Source organism: Microcaecilia unicolor, chromosome 5 (genome assembly GCF_901765095.1).
Source record: "Microcaecilia unicolor chromosome 5, aMicUni1.1, whole genome shotgun sequence".
In the NCBI taxonomy this organism is placed as follows: domain Eukaryota; kingdom Metazoa; phylum Chordata; class Amphibia; order Gymnophiona; family Siphonopidae; genus Microcaecilia; species Microcaecilia unicolor.
Window position 1 is genome coordinate 270,049,504 of NC_044035.1, and position 17,885 is coordinate 270,067,388.

The 17,885-nt window shown below is 46.0% G+C and overlaps 2 protein-coding genes across 5 annotated transcripts in view; one reads left to right on the top strand and one right to left on the bottom strand.

The window, feature by feature from the left end:
• Window positions 1-17,885, top strand: part of PHLDB2 (pleckstrin homology like domain family B member 2) — a 195,494-nt gene that overhangs the window by 32,206 nt on the left and 145,403 nt on the right. The window lies entirely within an intron of this gene.
• LOC115470720 lies at window positions 9,277-10,181 on the bottom strand (the record flags this gene model as incomplete). The annotated part of the gene is given in 3 exon segments (XM_030204201.1): window positions 9,277-9,753; window positions 9,756-9,859; window positions 10,058-10,181. Coding segments are annotated over 3 exon segments (705 nt in total), but the record flags the coding sequence as incomplete, so codon positions are not given.

Here is a 17,885-nt window from a genome sequence, read left to right on the forward strand (position 1 = left end):
TGGCAGCCATTTTGTTCTCTGCCAGCGTGAGAGCCTGTGCAGACAGCTGTAGCAGTGGGTATCTCTTCGGGGGAGGGGGGCTGAGTCAGAGCCTACCCTTCTGGGCTTGTTCTCTTGCTCTGACAGACTTTGGGTTGGTGCAAGTAGTCCCTTCTACAGTGGCCCTAGCATCTCCTGGGGGACAGGGGACAGGGTTTTCCTTCCTGCTCCCAGGAGTTCGCAGCAGATAACACGTGGAGTCTTCGTTTTGTTTTGCTGCAGTTGGGCTGCTCTATGGGGTCTCCTCTGCCAGAGCCTTTGGGGGAGGGTGACCTCCCTCTGGGGGAGGGGGATGACCCTCGGGTGCTTGGTCTGTTTCAGCAGGGGGAGTTTGGCTCCCTGTTTTCGGTGGCGCTAGCAGCGCTTCCCATAGCGAAACCCTTGGGGTTCTCTGGAGGAGAGTCGGGCGGCTAGCATTGCGTAGTGCCTCAGGGGCTTGTCCAAGGTGTTCCCCATGTAATGGTCATTTGGGGCCTGTTTACCACAATGTACAATGCACTTGACTCAGGCCTGCAGGTTGGGAGAACCATGGCCCACTTCTTTTCTCTAGTGCAGGGACCTACATTGGACTCAGTGTCTGCAGTCACCTTGCATTTTCCCTTCCTGGTTGCTGGCGGCATTGCCTCACGGAATCTGCTAGATGGGAAGCTGAATCAGACCTTGTAGCCCATCTTGGAGGTGTTTGCATTAGGAGCTGCAGGCTTCTATTGGTAGCCCTTTGTCTTTCCCGCTGCGGGCTGTCTTGGGTCAAGGGCTGCGGCATGGGCCTGTTTGCAGTGGCAGCAGCAGGGCTGCCGAGAGGGGGGGACAGGGGGCACAAAATTCCCGGGGCCCGGGCCTCCAAGGGGGGCCCGGTGCCGCAGTCCCACCTGCCACCGGGCCCCTTCAACCCGAACCCCCACCAGCAGAAGTGCTGTCTTCTGACTCCGGCACAGAAGCCCTGCAGAGTACAGCGAAGATCAGCTGAGAGGAGCATGTCTGTGTGGGCCGCGCACACCGGAGTCAGAAGACAGCACTTCTGCTGGCGGGGGTTCAGGTGGAAGGGGCCCGGTGGCGGAGGTGGGTGGGACTGTGGCGCTGGGCCCCACTCGGGGGGGTGGGGGCGGCAACAACCTGGGGGGGGGGTGGCAGTAGGGCCGGGGGTGGCCTTGTCCCGGGCCCGGCCCAGTCTCTCGGCGGGCCTGGGCAGCAGCAGTCTGTTTCCCAGGCACGTTTTGCCTGTCTGGTGGACGCTGTGCATGACATTCTTCGGGCTTCGGCCTAGGGTATGTCTTTGGCATTCACCAAAAGCTGTCAGTTCTGCCTTCGGCCGTAGGTGGTGGTTGCCACCTCCAAGGCCTGCGTGGTCAGGTTTCCACTTTGGGGCACCTTTCTCTTTGGGTACACCCTCAGCGATTTGGGTCAGGAGCTCCCTTTATCCATTTTTCAGAGGCAGGGGTCTCACTTGGGGCAATACCATGCTTCTTGCCTTAGTGTTTGTTGTTCTTTCTTTTTCCGTAGTCAGAGGTCTGTTTTTTTTGGAAGCTTCTTGTCTTAGCAGGGCGTTCTTGCATTTCATGGTTCCCAATGTTTTTTGTCATTCCTTTGGTCTTATTGGGCTGTTTGGTAAACAGCAGGGGGGTCTCATGTTGCCCAAGGCTTTCTTTGCCCAGTGGGTGAAGGTGGCTGTGGTCTCAGCCTGTATCCTGGGAGGCGCTTCTCAGGTTGAAGGCTCTCTCTCCTGGACGTGTGGCTACATCTTGGGCGGAGGCTTCGTTGTCTTCTCTGATGGCAATCTGTAGGTCAGCGGCATACAGAATAGTGTGAAGAACTAATGGAAAGAAAATTATCAGGTAAGACCTAATTTCTCCATACTGGGTTTCATAAGGAGCCAAGATTCACAGCCCCCAAGCACCCAACAAGGACCGTCATGGCAATGGCAGAGTGACCAGGAAGGGAGAAAGATTTAATTTGTTTATATTAAAAAAACACCCCAAAAAGTTATCTCCGTTTATCTAGTAAACGCTAATGTTGTCATTGTATGATAAGTGACAGTACCCCCCCCCCCCCCCCCCACCAACATGGTTGAGATTGTGGTCTCTGCAACATATAGCACCGCCCTTTTCTTTTTGTTCAGTCCTGGCTGTGCTGTGTGTGTATATGTGTGTGGGCAAAGGGGTGGGAGATTACTTTTGTATCTTGTTGATTAGGGGGTGGAGAGGTTTTAGAAGTGACTATGCTTGGTAAAGTCAGAAAGAATGTTTACTTTGCTTGTGGAGTGGAGGAGGGGAGGTCTGGCATCCAGTAGAGCATACGAATGTAAATTAGATTTAGCTTCTGAGTAGGAAGACTGTATTTCTTTTAGTCCATACAGAGGTTAGTATAGACATGCTTGTTATATAGATTGTATGTCTTTCTTATGCAGGGGTCCAAAAGAATGAAACATGCAAATAAAATCTTGAGATGTGTTCATATCTGTGAGAATATATAAAGAGAGATTTTATGTAGGATGCTGTAGAACTTGCTGGTTACTGTCCAGCTGAGTGGGGGTGGGGAGGGGAGTCAGGCAGCCAGATGTTGAGCAGCAGCAGCTCCTCTAGCTATGAATGTGAGACATGGAGAAAGAGGGAGGATTGCTGAATCTTGGAATAAGAAGGGGATTCTGTATGCTTCACTAGATGGTACAGTACAAGAAATCAAGCACATGTCTTTCCCAATAAAACCCATGCCAAGAATCTGATAGTTACAACAATCACACAGTAATATATCGGTCTGCCTGTCTATCTATATATACATGATGTGGCAACGAAACTCAATGGCCAATTTACAGATTAGATTAAAAGATTAAAGCAGAATTTTATAAATCAGTCAATAAATAAAAGCAGAAGTAAACAGACTGGACCTATCTCCAAAAAAAAAATTTGATTTCAGTTGTGTTTATAAAGTTGCATTTTTTGTGCCAAATTCAACCTTATTTAGACAAATTGCAAAACATTACATTACAAACAGTGGTGTGTTGGTAAATGTTTAACAACAGACTCTCTCCCCGGTCTCCCTCTGCGCCGCCCTCGTCCCCCTCTGCACCCTCCCCCAAATTGCAGAGCTGGCTATAGCCGGGGAGAGAGCCTGGGGGTGGGGGGTGGCGGCAATGCATTACAATTAAATGATCCCAGGTTCCAATCTAATTCATGTTTAATGTGCAATAAAATGCCACAAATAAGTAAATAAATATAAACTTTTAATGTTGAGCACCTGATTCTCAAAGTGAACATATTCCAAACACTATAATGAAAATAAAATGATTTTTTTCTACCTTTGTTGTCTGGTGACTGTTTTTCTGATCATGCTGGCCCAGTATCCGATTCTGCTGCTATCTGTCCTCTTAACTCCATTTCCAGGGCTTCCTTTCCATTTATTTATTTCTTTCCTTTCCTCCTTTCTTCTTCATTTCTAGTCCTCAGCTTTTGCCTATTTTCTTCATCCATGTGCAGTTTTTCTCCTCTCTTCCTTTTCCCTCATCTCATCTCCTTCCTCACTCTTCCCTCCCCTCCATCCATGTCCAGCATTTCTTCTCTCTTCCCTCCTCTCCCCTGCCCTCCATCCACCCATGTCCAGCGACCCTTCTCTCCCCTTGCCCTGCATGCACCCATGTCCAGCGACCCTTCTCTCCCCCTGGCCTGCATGCACCAATACCCAGTGACCTGCCTCTCCCCTGCCCTGCCCTCCATGCACCCATACCCAGCGACCCTCCTCTCCCCTGCCCTGCATGCACCCATACCCAGCAACCCTTCTCTCCCCTCCATCCATCCACCCATGCCCAGCAACTCCCTTCTCTCCCCTGCGACTCCTGAGTTGTTCAGCGAATTCTCCTCCCTCCCTCCGGATCCGGTCACTCACCAACCTGACTCTGAGTCACCCTGCCTTGTCCTTCGAATTCTTCAGGGCAGGCAGTCTTCCCTGCCCGCTGCCAGCGCTGACTCTCCCCCACTGCCGGATCACGCTTCAAAATGGCCGCCGAGACTTACAAGGGCGGCCTCCAAGACTTCAGCAGAAGCCTCGCGAGGCCGCCTCTGGAAGTCTTGGCGGTCATTTTTAAAGCGCGAACCAGCAGCGGAGGAGAGTCAGCGCTGGCAGCGGGCAGGCAAGACTGCCTGCCCCGAAGAATTCGAAGGACAAGGCAGGGTGACTCAGAGTTGGTGAGGGACCGGATCCAGAGGGAGGGAGGAGAGCCGGCTCGTGCTTTTTAACAACCAGCTCGCAAGTGGAGGAGTGGAGTGGAGGAGTGGCCTAGTGGTTAGGGTGGTGGACTTTGGTCCTGGGGAACTGAGGAACTGAGTTCGATTTCCCGCACAGGCAGCTCCTTGTGACTCTGGGCAAGTCATTTAACCCTCCATTGCCTGCCGCATTGAGCCTGCCATGAGTGGGAAAAAGTGCGGGGTACAAATGTAACTAAAATAAAATAAAAGTCAGAAGAAAATTTAACAACTGGCTCGTGCGAGCCGGCTCCAGCACACCACTGGTTACAAATTACATTTAGCAACTGCCAACAGGGCATCTTACAATAAATAATAACTGAGCATTCTCCGGAATCAAAGCATCAATTAATTGCAAAACCCAAAACAGATTCTTAATTAACACAAATTTCCAAATAAAAAAGCTTTCAGAGACTTTCAAAACTGTTTGTAATCCGTCATATACCTCAAAGACAATGCATTCCAGCTTCTCACAGCCAAAAATAGAAACAATGAAGCAAATAGCCTCTTATACCTGATCTTTGTGCTATTAGGGTATTACAACATTAAATAACAGAATAATTATTGTAATCTTTTGCTAAAATAGTAACAACTCATCATAACTTCAGGGGCTTGACCATCTCAAATATCACCCTAGCCTCTATTGGTAACCAATGCAATTTAAGCAGTAATAGCAAAGCATTATCAAACCTTGATGCCTGACAAATAAGGTGAGCTATAGTATTCTGTAATGTTTGTCACCTTCGCAATAAATACTTATGCCCCAGCCAACATAAACCCATTACAGTAGTTCAGGTGTGTTAGAATTAGAGCCTGAACTATAATCTGGATTATAGCTACTACTCAATACTTAAAACTTGGGGCCCTATTTACTAAGCAGTGCTAACCAACTTTTGGAAATCACTGAAGACCTGCCTCTTCAGCAAGGCATACCACAACGATCCATCCTATGAACATTAATGCAACACCACATTATCCCTTATTCCAAATATGTTCTCTTTATACTTGATTGCTTAATCTACTTTGTCACTCTTGATCTTTATGTAATACCACTTGTATCTCTCAATCTGGAATGGCGATTGCCATGACGGAACAATATAAGCCACATTGAGCCTGCAAATAGGTGGGAAAGTGTGGGATACAAATGCAGCAAATAAATAAATAAGGGTGCACTAGCATTTTTAGCGTGTGCTAATGATTAGCACGTTCTAAAGGCTAAAGTCGCCCATAGAAACATATGGGCGATTCTAGTATTTAGCGCATGCTAAAAATGCTAGTGCACCTTAGTGAACAGGGCCTTTGGTTTTCTCTTAGTTAAGTTTTAATTTAACTAATAAGGTCCATTGCTCAAGTGTATCCAGACCTCTCTTACTATCTGATATAATTCCATCTGTATCCCCCATAAATGGTATGCCATCTGCTTATATAAATGGGCAACATCATTCGTGCAATTATTTTATTTTGCTCCATATATAGAATCTAGCCCTAAGTGCTTAGCACGGTTTAATAAAGGGAATGATACAGGGATAAAGTTTGTCCACATCACCGCCCTGTTCCAAAGGACTCTGTCCCCGCCCCGTCCCCACCCCATCCCTGAAGGCTCTGTCCCTGTCCCTGCAGGCTCTGTCCCCGCCCTGTCCTTGCAGGCTCTGTCCTCATCTTCAGAAGCCTCGAACACTTATGATTTTATATTTAAATCTTTTTATTAAAGTATAAAAAGAAACAATATTCTGTTCAACTGTTGTTTATAAATCACAAATAGAAAACAATAATAACAACGAGCAACTATAATAACGTCCCCCACCACCATCTACCCATCCAACACCAACAACAGTTGACTTCTACTACCCCAAGGAATCCTAGTCCATGCTGTTAAAATGACCAGGGGTACAAAATATGCCCTAGCGGGGGAGAAATATGCCCTATGAAGCATTGTTATGATTTTTTTTTTTTAATCTGTGGATGAATCATAAGTCATCAACAATCACAGGATTCAGTCTAGCTCTCCTGTCTTCCACAGCCCTTCCTGCAATAGAAAATTTCTTCTCGGAAGAGGTTTTGGTAGCAGGAATGCACAGAATCCCCTATGCAAATTTTGCCAGCTGTGGTCCGCACTTTTGCTTGTTTTTGCAAAAAATGAAAACATTGTCGTCTGCATTACTTGAACATAAATAACATCCAATTCTTAACAGTCCTCAAAGTGGAGAATGACACAGGGACAAAGTTTGTGTCCATCCTTGTGGACTCTGTCCCTATCCCCACCCCATCCCCGCAGGCTCTTTCCCCGTCCCCATTCCTGTAGTTACCGTGGGTCCCAGTCCCTGTGTCAATTTCTTTTCTCTAATACACCTCAGAACTGGACAGAGCCTTAGTCATCAGATTCATAAGAACAAGCTAGAGCTATGCATAATCTCATCTTTGAGATGCTCATCTTCTTGCAAGAAATGATTTAATCCTTCTTCCAGTTTTACAAAATATTCTGTCCCTCGAATTCTATATATGGTGCTGAAAGTAAGGCACAGATCCAAGATGCACATGTAAACAAATTGGTTAACAAGCTGTTAACTATCAATTGACCTTAATTTTAATTATTGACATTAATTGGCACTGATTTGGTTTTGCACGCACATCTGCCTGTGTGCTATTCTATAACACCAAGCATCGAAATCCCATAGTGCGCTACTCAAAAGGGGACATGGTCAGGGTACAATCTGACCATAACTAGGGGTCTTGGGTTTAATGGAAACCAAATCAGCAGCAGAAATTTACCATTCGATTTTAACAGAAACCAAAGCGGTAACCAGCTCCTCCCTCCCCCCCCCCCCCCCAACAGAAATTTGTTTCTTGCTTATGCATGGTCCATTCCTAAAATGACCTCCAGGACCTCCCACAGTAGTCTTGACAGCTATTTTGACTGAGAAAGTGGTGGGGGCAAGAGTGACTGGGGATCATTCTTACCCAGAGGAGACTACTATTATTATTATTTATTTGAATTTTGCTCACACCTTTTTCAGTAGTAGCTCAAGGTGAGTTACATTCAGGTATTTCTCTGTCCCAGGAGGGCTCACAGTCTAAGTTTGTACCTGAGGCAATGGAGGGCCAGGTGACCTGCCCAAGATCACAAGGAGCTGGCAGTGGGATTTGAACCGGCCACCTCTGGATTTCAAGACTGGTGCTCTAACTACTGGGCCACTCCTCCACTGCGCTCCACATGACCTACTAATGTGGAAACAGTTAGCTGCACCTTAGTGAGAACCATAGTAACTCAGATTTTAAGTACCTAAAACCTCATTTCTCTGACAAACAGAATACAAATTGTGGGCTTTCAAGGTAAGCATCCCCAATCTCACCTAAAGTTTTCAAATTCGAACTGTGATTCTTAATGTTGGTGGTGCTATTTTGGATTTGGCCTCTGTCAACTGGATAAGGAAATAGATTCTCTTCTGACAACTAACAACCAAGGACATGGAAGTAGATAGGAAATAGGGGGGGGGGGGGGGCTTAGAAGCATGACAACTCTGGTCAATAATAGACTAGTTTTCCCCACTGACTCATGTAACCATTAGGAGCCAATAATCAAATCAATCCATATCCATTTAAACATAACCAGAAACTATCTTTAATCAAGTTAGCGTTAATGATTATAGCCAGTTAAAGCTATCTAGACCTCTTACAGCTGATTTATCTGCAAGCAACTTATCTACATAACTTTGACCAGACAGCACTGCTCCGCTGAAGTTTAAACACACCCTGCCATGCCACACCGTGATTCCTCTTTATATTAAGCTGATGACCTTTGGCAATACATTGAGATATATCTCACCAAATGTTATCCATTTAGTCACTTGGAAATTTTAAAACATACATTTAGGGGCATAGTTATCAATGTAGGTTACTACTAAAATGCTATTTTACCATAACTCATGCTATTTTAGCACAGGGCACATTTTATGCAATGATACCTAGGGCCCTGTTTACTAAGCCACGTTATAGGTGCGTTAGCGTTTTTAACGTACTTTAACCATCTTTATGCATTAACTGTGTATGTACTTACAATATCTCTATAGGCACCTACACAGTTAGCACGCGTGCTAATTGTAGGCACGTTAAAAACACTAACACACCTTAGTAAACAAGGCCCCTAGTTACTAGTAATTGAGGCTAATAGTAAAATAACACATCTTAAGAGCAGCCCATATTGACAACTCCCAAAGTTAACTAGATAAAATGATTTTGGCCCAATATGATTTTGAACCATATTTGACTCCCACTGCAGCTCCGTTTGACCCTGGGGAAGTCACTTAACCCCTCCATTACCCCAGGTTCAAAATAAGTAACTTTATATAATTGTATTTATTTATTTAAAACATTTCTAGTCAGCCTACAAACCTAGGCGATGTATAAATATACATACAATAAAATGCATTAAAATACAAAACAAATGTCCCCATCAATACCCATCTCCTTTGCTGCAGCAAAATTCTGCCAGTCAAATAACATCTATGTACTCTAAAAAAAATGTTTTCACCAATAAATAAGTTTTTAGACTAGACCACCAGGAGATTTAAAAGTTAGGCCTGGGCAGCCTGTGAGGGAACCACTAGGGCATTTACTACTACTACTACTACTACTATTTAGCATTTCTATAGCGCTACAAGGCATACGCAGCGCTGCACAAACATAGAAGAAAGACAGTCCCTGCTCAAAGAGCTTACAATCTAATAGACAAAAAATAAATAAAGTAAGCAAATCAAATCAATTAATGTGAACGGGAAGGAAGAGAGGAGGGTAGGTGGAGGCGAGTGGTTCCAAGTGGTTACGAGTCAAAAGCAATGTTAAAGAGGTGGGCTTTCAGTCTAGATTTAAAGGTGGCCAAGGATGAGGCAAGACGTAGGGGCTCAGGAAGTTTATTCCAGGCGTAGGGTGCAGCGAGACAGAAGGCGCGAAGTCTGGAGTTGGCAGTAGTGGAGAAGGGAACAGATAAGAAGGATTTATCCATGGAGCGGAGTGCACGGGAAGGGGTGTAGGGAAGGACGAGTGTGGAGAGATACTGGGGAGCAGCAGAGTGAATACATTTATAGGTTAGTAGAAGAAGTTTGAACAGGATGCGAAAACGGATAGGGAGCCAGTGAAGGGTCTTGAGGAGAGGGGTAGTATGAGTAAAGCGACCCTGGCGGAAGATGAGACGGGCAGCAGAGTTTTGAACCGACTGGAGAGGGGAGAGGTGACTAAGTGGGAGGCCAGCAAGAAGCAGATTGCAGTAGTCTAAACGAGAGGTGACAAGGGTGTGGATGAGGGTTTTGGTAGAGTCCTCGGAAAGAAAGGGGCGGATTTTACGGATGTTGTAAAGAAAGAAACGACAGGTCTTGGCGGTCTGCTGGATATGATCAGAGAAGGAGAGAGAAGAGTCAAAGATGACCCCAAGGTTTCGAGCTGAGGAGACAGGGAGAATGAGAGAGCCATCAACAGAAATAGAAAACGGGGGGAGGTGGGTTTGGGGGGGAAAATGAGAAACTCAGTTTTGGTCATATTTAATTTCAGGTGGCGTTGAGACATCCAGGCAGCAATGTCAGACAAGCACGCTGAAACTTTGGTTTGGATGCAAGGTGAGATATCAGGGGTAGAAAGGTAGATTTGGGAGTCATCAGCATAGAGATGGTAGGAAAAGCCATGGGATGAGATTAATGAACCAAGGGAAGAAGTGTAGATAGAAAAGAGGAGGGGACCAAGAACAGAACCCTGAGGTACGCCGACAGGCAGAGGGATAGAAGTAGAAGAGGATCCACCAGAGTGAACACTAAAGGTGCGGAGGGAGAGGTAGGAAGAGAACCAGGAAAGGACAGAGCCCTGGAATCCAAGTGAGGACAGGGTATCGAGAAGTATGCTGTGATCGACAGTGTCAAAAGCAGCGGAAAGATCAAGAAGAATGAGGATGGAATATTGACCTCTGGATTTAGCCAGTAATAGGTCATTGGAGACTTTAGTAAGCGCAGTTTCGGTTGAGTGGAGAGGGCGAAAACCAGATTGTAATGGGTCAAGAATATCATGTGAGGAGAGAAAATCAAGGCAGCGGCGGTGAACAGCACGCTCAAGTAATTTGGAGAGAAAAGGAAGGAGGGAGATGGGTCGGTAATTAGAGGGACAAGTAGGGTCAAGTGAAGGCTTCTTAAGGAGAGGTGTGACCACAGCATGTTTAAAGGCAGCAGGGACAATTGCAGTGGAAAGTGAGAGGTTGAGAATGTGACAGATAAAAGAAATAAGAGTAGGAGAGATGGCATTAAGAAGGTGGGTGGGAATGGGATCAGAGGAACAGGTGGTACATTTTGAGGAAGAAAGGAGAAGTGTAGTTTCCTCAATAGTAACTTCAGGAAAGGAGGAAAGGGAATGAGGGGAAGGAGAGAGAGGGGAACGGACTAGTGGAGGGAGAGGTGGTGAGGTAGAGAAAGCAAGGTTTATCTTTTGAACCTTGTTGTGAAAGAATTCAGCAAGGGTCTGAGGAGATTATGAAGGGGGAGTTGGGGGAGGGGGCACCTTGAGGAGAGAGTTCAATGTGGTGAAGAGAAGTCGAGGATTAGAGCCAAGAGAGTTGGTCAGTTGGATATAATAATCCTGTTTGGCACGTAAAAGAGCAGATTGGAAGGAGGTCAGCATGAACTTAAAGTGTAAGAAATCAGCAAGGGCCCGAGATTTCCGCCAGAGGCATTCGGCGGAGCGGGTACAGGAACGTAGGTAGCGGATATTAGAAGTCAGCCAAGGTTGGGGTTTTGTACGCCTTACAGGGCGGGTCATCAAAGGTGCAAGAGTGTCTAAGGCAGAGGATAGAGTATTGTTGTAAGAAGAAACAGCCTCGTTGACAGACGTGGATGGTGCCACAGTAGAGAGGAGGTTTGAAACATGGGAGGATAGAGATGAAGGGTCAATATCGTGAAGATTCCTAGATAAATTAGATAGGATAGGACGGGACTGGGAGGGGGGAGATTTAAGTGTGAAAGTTATAAGATGGTGATCAGAGGAGGGATGATCAGAGGCAAGGAAACTAGAAGGTGAACAGTTGGAGGAGAAGATGAGATCAAGACAGTGACCATTTTGATGAGTGGGGGAGGTGGAGCATAGTTGGAGATTAAAGGACGACGTTAAAGCGAGTAACTTGGAAATATAAGAGTTGGAAGGATCATTAGCAGGAATATTAAAGTCACCAAGGATGAGAGAGGGGGAGGAAGGATCATGGAAGAAGGCAAGCCAGGCGTCAAAGTCACTGAGAAAGGATGAAAGGGACTTACCAGGCCTGGGAAGTGGTAAGGTGGTTTGAGGGGGTGGGGGGCAGAGAGCGATTGCGGCCAGGGGGAGGAGGAAGGAGAGTTTCAGTTTCAGCTGAAAATGCACTGGCATTTTTGGCCAAAACCCAAACCCAGTTTTTGGGTCTGTTTTGGCCACCACTGAACCAAAAATTTGGTCAGCCTCTAGGCCAGGGGAGGGGCATGGGTGGGTCAGGGTCGTGGCAAAAAGTTGCATGTAGTGTTAATAGAACGGCACCATTTATACCCCAAAATGCCATGAGGTTTTGACTGGCATAAATACCGGTGCTCAATTTTAGTCTTGGGAATCTGGGAATCTACTACTTTAAGCGCTGTTCTCTAAAGAGCATTCATCCCAGAGTGCCCTTTATAGAATAGTGATTGGTGCCGATTATAGACTTCAGCCATCAGTAGAAATTAGAAATGAAAGTTCTGTAAGCTACTGAAATCTTGGTTGTTGAATAAGTATTTGCATCAACTCTTTGAGGAAGGTTATTTAGTTATGGGTAAGCATTTGTCAGAGTCTTGTAATTAAGGAAATTGCTTTGTTCATCCATTATGGTAAACTGTTCTGAGCCCAGGTTATGAAAGAATACAAAAACTCCACTTGTTGAATATCACTAAAATTGAAACTTGAAAGTGATTGGATAAGGAATGATAATCCTTCAATAAGTCATGCATCTGCTTCTGGCACCTGGCAAATCCTTAGCAGTGCACAAAGGACTAAATGGGCAGATTGGATGGGGTGATTTACTGTTGGAGCCCATACTCAGACCTAGTGCAGGTCACAGTGCTTAATTTAGGAAGGGCACAGTGGTGTGCTGGAGCCGGCTCGCACCAGCTCGCAAGAGCCGGTTGTTAAATTTTTTGGCTTCTTGCGAGCCGGTTGTTTACTGAGTGTGAGCCAGCTTACCTCTCCTCCACCCACCCCGCTAGCTGCAGGCTCCCTCACTCCCCAGGTCATCCATCATCTCCTGCCTGCCCTCAGCTCCCCGATAGCCCTCCTTTCCCTCCTGCCGCCACCCTGCCTTTAAATATTGTATTTTTTCTCGAGTCGCAGCGCTGGCATGGAAAGCAGCAGCCTCGACTCGCGTCCAGCCTTCCCTTCCCTCGCAGTGTTCCGCCCTCACGGAAACAGGAAATACATCAGAAGAGGGCGGAACCATGCAAGGGAAGGGAAGGCTGGAGGCGAGCCGAGCCTGTGGCTTTTAATGGCAGCGCTGCGACTCGAGGTAAAATACAATATTTTAAAGGCAGGGCGGTGGCAGGAAGGAAACGAGGGCTATCGGGGAGCTGAGGGCAGGCAGGAGATGATGGACAACCGGGGGAGCGGGGATGGGGGGGGGGGCTGGAAGAAGGCAGGAAATGTAGGCTACTGGCATTGAGTGGGGGGAGGGTTAACATGGGATGTTGGGGAGTGGGGTGAAAACGCAGGAAATGTAGTTTGGTTAACGTGGGCTGCAGGGGGGAGGAGAGTGTTGATAGGCTGCTGGGGGGGAGATAGTTGATGTGTGTTGGAGGGGAGAGGAGGTAGAAGAAAGTAGGAAATGTGGGATGCTGGGGATGTGGGGGTGGAAGAAGGTGGGTAATGTGGGCTGCTGGTGAGGGGGTGGAAGAAATTGGCAAAGTGGAGGAGTGGCCCAATGGTTACTGCAGTTTGCTTTGATCCTGGCAACTGGGTTCGATTCCCACTGCAGCTCCTTGTGACCTTGGGCAAGTCACTTAACCCTCCATTGCCCCAGGTACAAAAAAACTTAGATTGTGATCCCTCTAGGGGCAGAGAAAGTACCTGTATATAATATGTACAGCGCTGCGTATGTCTAGTAGCGCTATAGAAATTAGTAGTAGTAGTAGGTGAACTGGCATTGGGGGGTTGAAACTGGAACTCAGGGGCTGAAAAAGGGGGCAGGTGGAGGCTGGGGCAAGTCACTGCGCATGGATGGGAGGGGAGGATAGGGGGCAAAGGAGAATCTCTGGGCATGGAGGGGAGGGAAGGGAAGAGAGGAGAAATATTGGAGGGGAGAAAAGAGAGAGTAAGGAGATGCACACGGATGGAGGGGAAGGCAGAGAGGAGAAATGCTGGACATGGATGGAGGGGAGGGAGGGAAGACATAGGAAGTAGAAAGGATGGACATGAATGGAGGTGAGGGAAGACAGAGGAGGAGATGCACATGGATTTAGGGAAGAGAGGAGAAATTCTGGACATGGATGGAGAGGAGGGCAGATAGAGGAAGGAGATGCACATGGATGGTTGGGAGGGAAGAAAGAGGAAGGAGATGTCTTGCGAGGCCACACTTGTAAGTCTCAGCAGCCATTTTAAAGAAGATGCAACAGGAGGAGGGTCAGCGCTGGCAGAGGGCAGGAAAGACTGGGGATCTTTCCTGCCTAGAAGAATCCACTAGACCACCAGGGATGCTGCCTTCAGGTATGTGCTGGGAGTGGGACCTTTTGGCTCTGGGGATCGGAGAGGAGGTCTGTAATAGGTAGGTGAGGTGGAGAGAGGAGGATAGTGTAAAAAAAAAAAAAAAGTTAAATTCTTAAAAATGCTGCCTTCTTGTGCACAGGGATGTACACAGAGGAAGTATAATAAGGAAATAACTTTTCATAGGTAGAGTAGTAATTTGTTATAAATCGTAATCAGTGTGTCATTTGGAGGGGCTGGTTATAGGGACACCTAACCCTTTTATTAGTGCAGAGATTTTTTCTCCTGGTAAAGGGCTTCTAAAGCACACATCATGTTATGGGAATCAGGTGCTCAACCTTCAGAGTTTCTATCTATTTATTTACTTATTTATGGCATTTTATCCCACATGAATTAGATTGGAGCCTTGGAGCATTAAAAAAAAAAGAATTCCCGGAGAGAACAATGCATTACCCCCCTCCCCCAGGCTCTCTCCACGGGGTATAGCCAGCTCTGAAATTTGGGAGGTGGGCCAAGAGGTGGAGGGGGGCAGAGGTGGACCGGGGAGAGTGCCTGTTGTTGTTAAAAATTTACCAACACACCACTGGAAGGGCACCTGAGAAGTCATGAGATACAGCAGAGCACAAACAAAAGAATTAAAGGTTTTAAGAGTGTGTTTTGTAAATAATGATTAGCCCTAGTGGCCTGTGGCTCAGGAACAAATCCTGAAGTCCAAGGATTGGAGACAGCCCAGTAGTTTATCTGAAATACAGAGATTTATTTGATAAGGAATGACTTGCACTTTGGAAATAGTTTTCCACACAGAGGGGCCAGTGCACAAAGGGGTCCTTTTACTACTACTACTACTTATCATTTCTAAAGCACTACTAGATGTATGCAGCGCTGTACATTTGAACATGAAGAGACAGTCCCTGCTCTTTTACTAAGCTGTGGTAAAAAATGGACTGCGGTAGTTCGGGTGCGTGTTTTTGGTGCGCGCTGGGCCATTTTTTTTTTTTGCCGTGGTTGGGAAAAAGGCTTCTTGTATTGGGGGCAGTAAATGGCAGTGCGGTAAAATTAAAAGTAGCGAGTGGCTATTTACTTCCTGAGCCCTTACTGCTACCCATTAACCTAGCGATAAGGGCTCATGCGCTACTCATGTGGTAATCATGCAGTGTGCGCCAATGTGACTGTGCTGCCAATTACCGCCGGGAACACCCCTGCGGTCGAAAATTATCTTCTACTGCGGGAAACAGTGCACACCAGCCTTGGAATTACTGCCGGGTGCCTGCGCTAACCTGGCAGTAGTGCCGATTTGGCGCACGCTATCTGCGCGTTAGTCCTACCGCTGCTTAGTAAAAGGACCCCAAAGTGCATAACAACGCAGAGGTTAGAGCAACATTTCTTCATAATACTCTGCGCAAACATGGCTGCACAGTGCAGGAAGGGGGGGGACAGTCTGCGTATTATAATCTCATGGTAACGAGGTCATTAGCCACGTCACTTGATTGCAAAACGAACGTGCAGAAGACCCAAAGGCTGTGTGAGGGAGTGGGTAATACAAGGTCGTCCAGTTTCCTTAGGAACACTCTCTTTCTAAAGGGGGGGGTCCACTGGTGTGGTAGCCTGTCTGGCCAGGAGGGCGGGGCTCAAGGGGAGAGCAGGGAGTTAAAAGCCCTCTGGCAGAACAGAACAGAGAAGCCCGGGAGTGAAGGAATTCTCCCAGGGTGAGCTTGTTGGCTGCAGTACCTTAGCTGAGCTGGGGAACAGGAGTGGCACCACAACAGAGATTGCTACCCTGTATTTGCCAGAAGCTGAAACTTATTTGAGGTAGGCCAAGTTTATCTTGGAAGCTGGTTGACATTAGTGACTTTGGAAGTCCGGGCGAAGCTGGGCCCAATTGGGCTGAGTATTTAAAGACAGGACTTCAACTTTGGAGACTCCAGGACAGAGCGAAGCAGTTTGTGCTGTCTTTTGCAGGGACAAATTAGTGCATGCTGTGGGCCTACAGAAGCAGAACAATCCTTGCAAAGGCTGAGCTAGGTGGCTGGAGAGCAGCGAAGGCTAAAGTGTAACTGGATCCTGTCCATATCGAGTCTTGGTGTTTAGAATCATTTGCCCATAGATGCTGGATTATTATCCGATCTTTTGGATTTTCAAAACAAAATAATAAAAGTGAAGGCTACTTGTTTTGTCCAGGCGTTTGTGAGAAAACATGATTGTTTACATTAAATCTTGTGTAAAGATTTTTTGGATGTATTTTAGTTATGTTTGCGTGTATTATGCTGTGTAATTTAAATTTGTAATGTTTTGTTATCCATTACTTAGAGCTAGTAGAGATAGGCAGGATAGAAATATTTTTAAATAGATAACATAGGGAAAGATGCCAGTTACTTGTGCATGAAGTTGTGTATTAACTGAGGCAGGTTCTGACTGGACTAGAAGTCCAGAATAGCAGAAGAAAGTTAGAGGGAATGTGTAAATAGATTCACCAGCTTAAAAAAAATGTAGCCTGGTTTCTTCAGACCTTTCAGAAGTGGTTAAGCTGAAAGGAACCCAGAGTAGAAGCATGAATATGCATTGTTTCAGATATAGCCTGGAGCCCTGGATGCTGTTAATATGTATGGTCTTTTAACTTTTGCCATGTGAGGTTGGCAGTGGCAAGGCCCACAGTGCTCTGTAGATGTCCCTCCTGCACCACCAGTCAAACATTCCCAGTGAGATAACCTTGGTGGAATTGGGCAGCAAATGTCCCACAGAAATCAGACTGTATTTGGGTGAATTTAATTTAATAGACGTTGGAATTCCCTGCCTAAGAGAAATTCAGATGGTGGGACAATTTAAAAGAGATCTGAAAATGCTCTGTTTTTTAGCAGTCATTCGAAGCGGAGTGAAACAAAATATATTGACTAAGGGGCTGATGCTCAAAGCTTACCAGGCTTGTAACATTCTGTTTTGACTAGTTTTAGCTGATTTTTCGCGTATATTATTGTGCACCTAATGCTCAAAGGGTTTTGGTGCTGCTTTCACCGTTTGCGAGAGTAGTGACCAAAAACTACATGCAAATGTATTAAAACGAGCTGATTAGTATTAAAATGAGCATTCCGTGAGATGCACGGAAGGGAGCACCTACCCGTAATCAAAATTTTGTGGCAGATCCGAGGAGGCATTGCATGTGAAAGGGCAGCTTCTTGGTGGTCTTCATTTTTTGATAGTATCTGCACTTTTCATGTTCGTGTATCATATGCGTGTGTGTTCTGCCTGGAACAGAAGTGTAACCTTAAAAAAAGAAAAGTGTTCTGGTACTGTCGCTTTGTGAAAAGGCCCCTAAGTTTGCCAAAGGTTACCAAAAAGTTTTTAATACATTTTTTTGCCCTGCTCTATTGATGAATGAGAAACAAAGGGGCCCTTTTACTAAGCTGTGCTAAATGGTGGCTCCTAAATTTATGTGGAATGATAATGCTTGTGTTATTTTATAAACCGCACCAAACTTTAGTAGCGGCTTATAGACTAATGCTTAAGCAGGGTTTTTTTTATGACGATTTTTTAGGTGTCATATATAGAATCTATCCCTATCTGAATACTGCCGGTGAATATTTGGGGTTTTTTTTTTTTTGCCTATAGTGACCAGCATTTAAAAAACACTGACTTTCATGTACTCATTATTGGGAAGGGGGTTGTATTTGCATTGTATGGTTATATAGAAGGAGAAATGTTTTTCATAGCATAAGAGTGAGGTGGATTCACAGAGGCTGAATGTCAGATGGTTTACTGGTTACGATGCAGAGGTTTTAGCTGCACAGTATCCCAAATGAACGGAAAGAAACTGCCCAGCCAAAAACATTGCAGCAGCATGTTAATTCTTAAAGTCAGACTGAAGTCATGACTGTGACCCCTGATTCATCAGAATTCTGCATC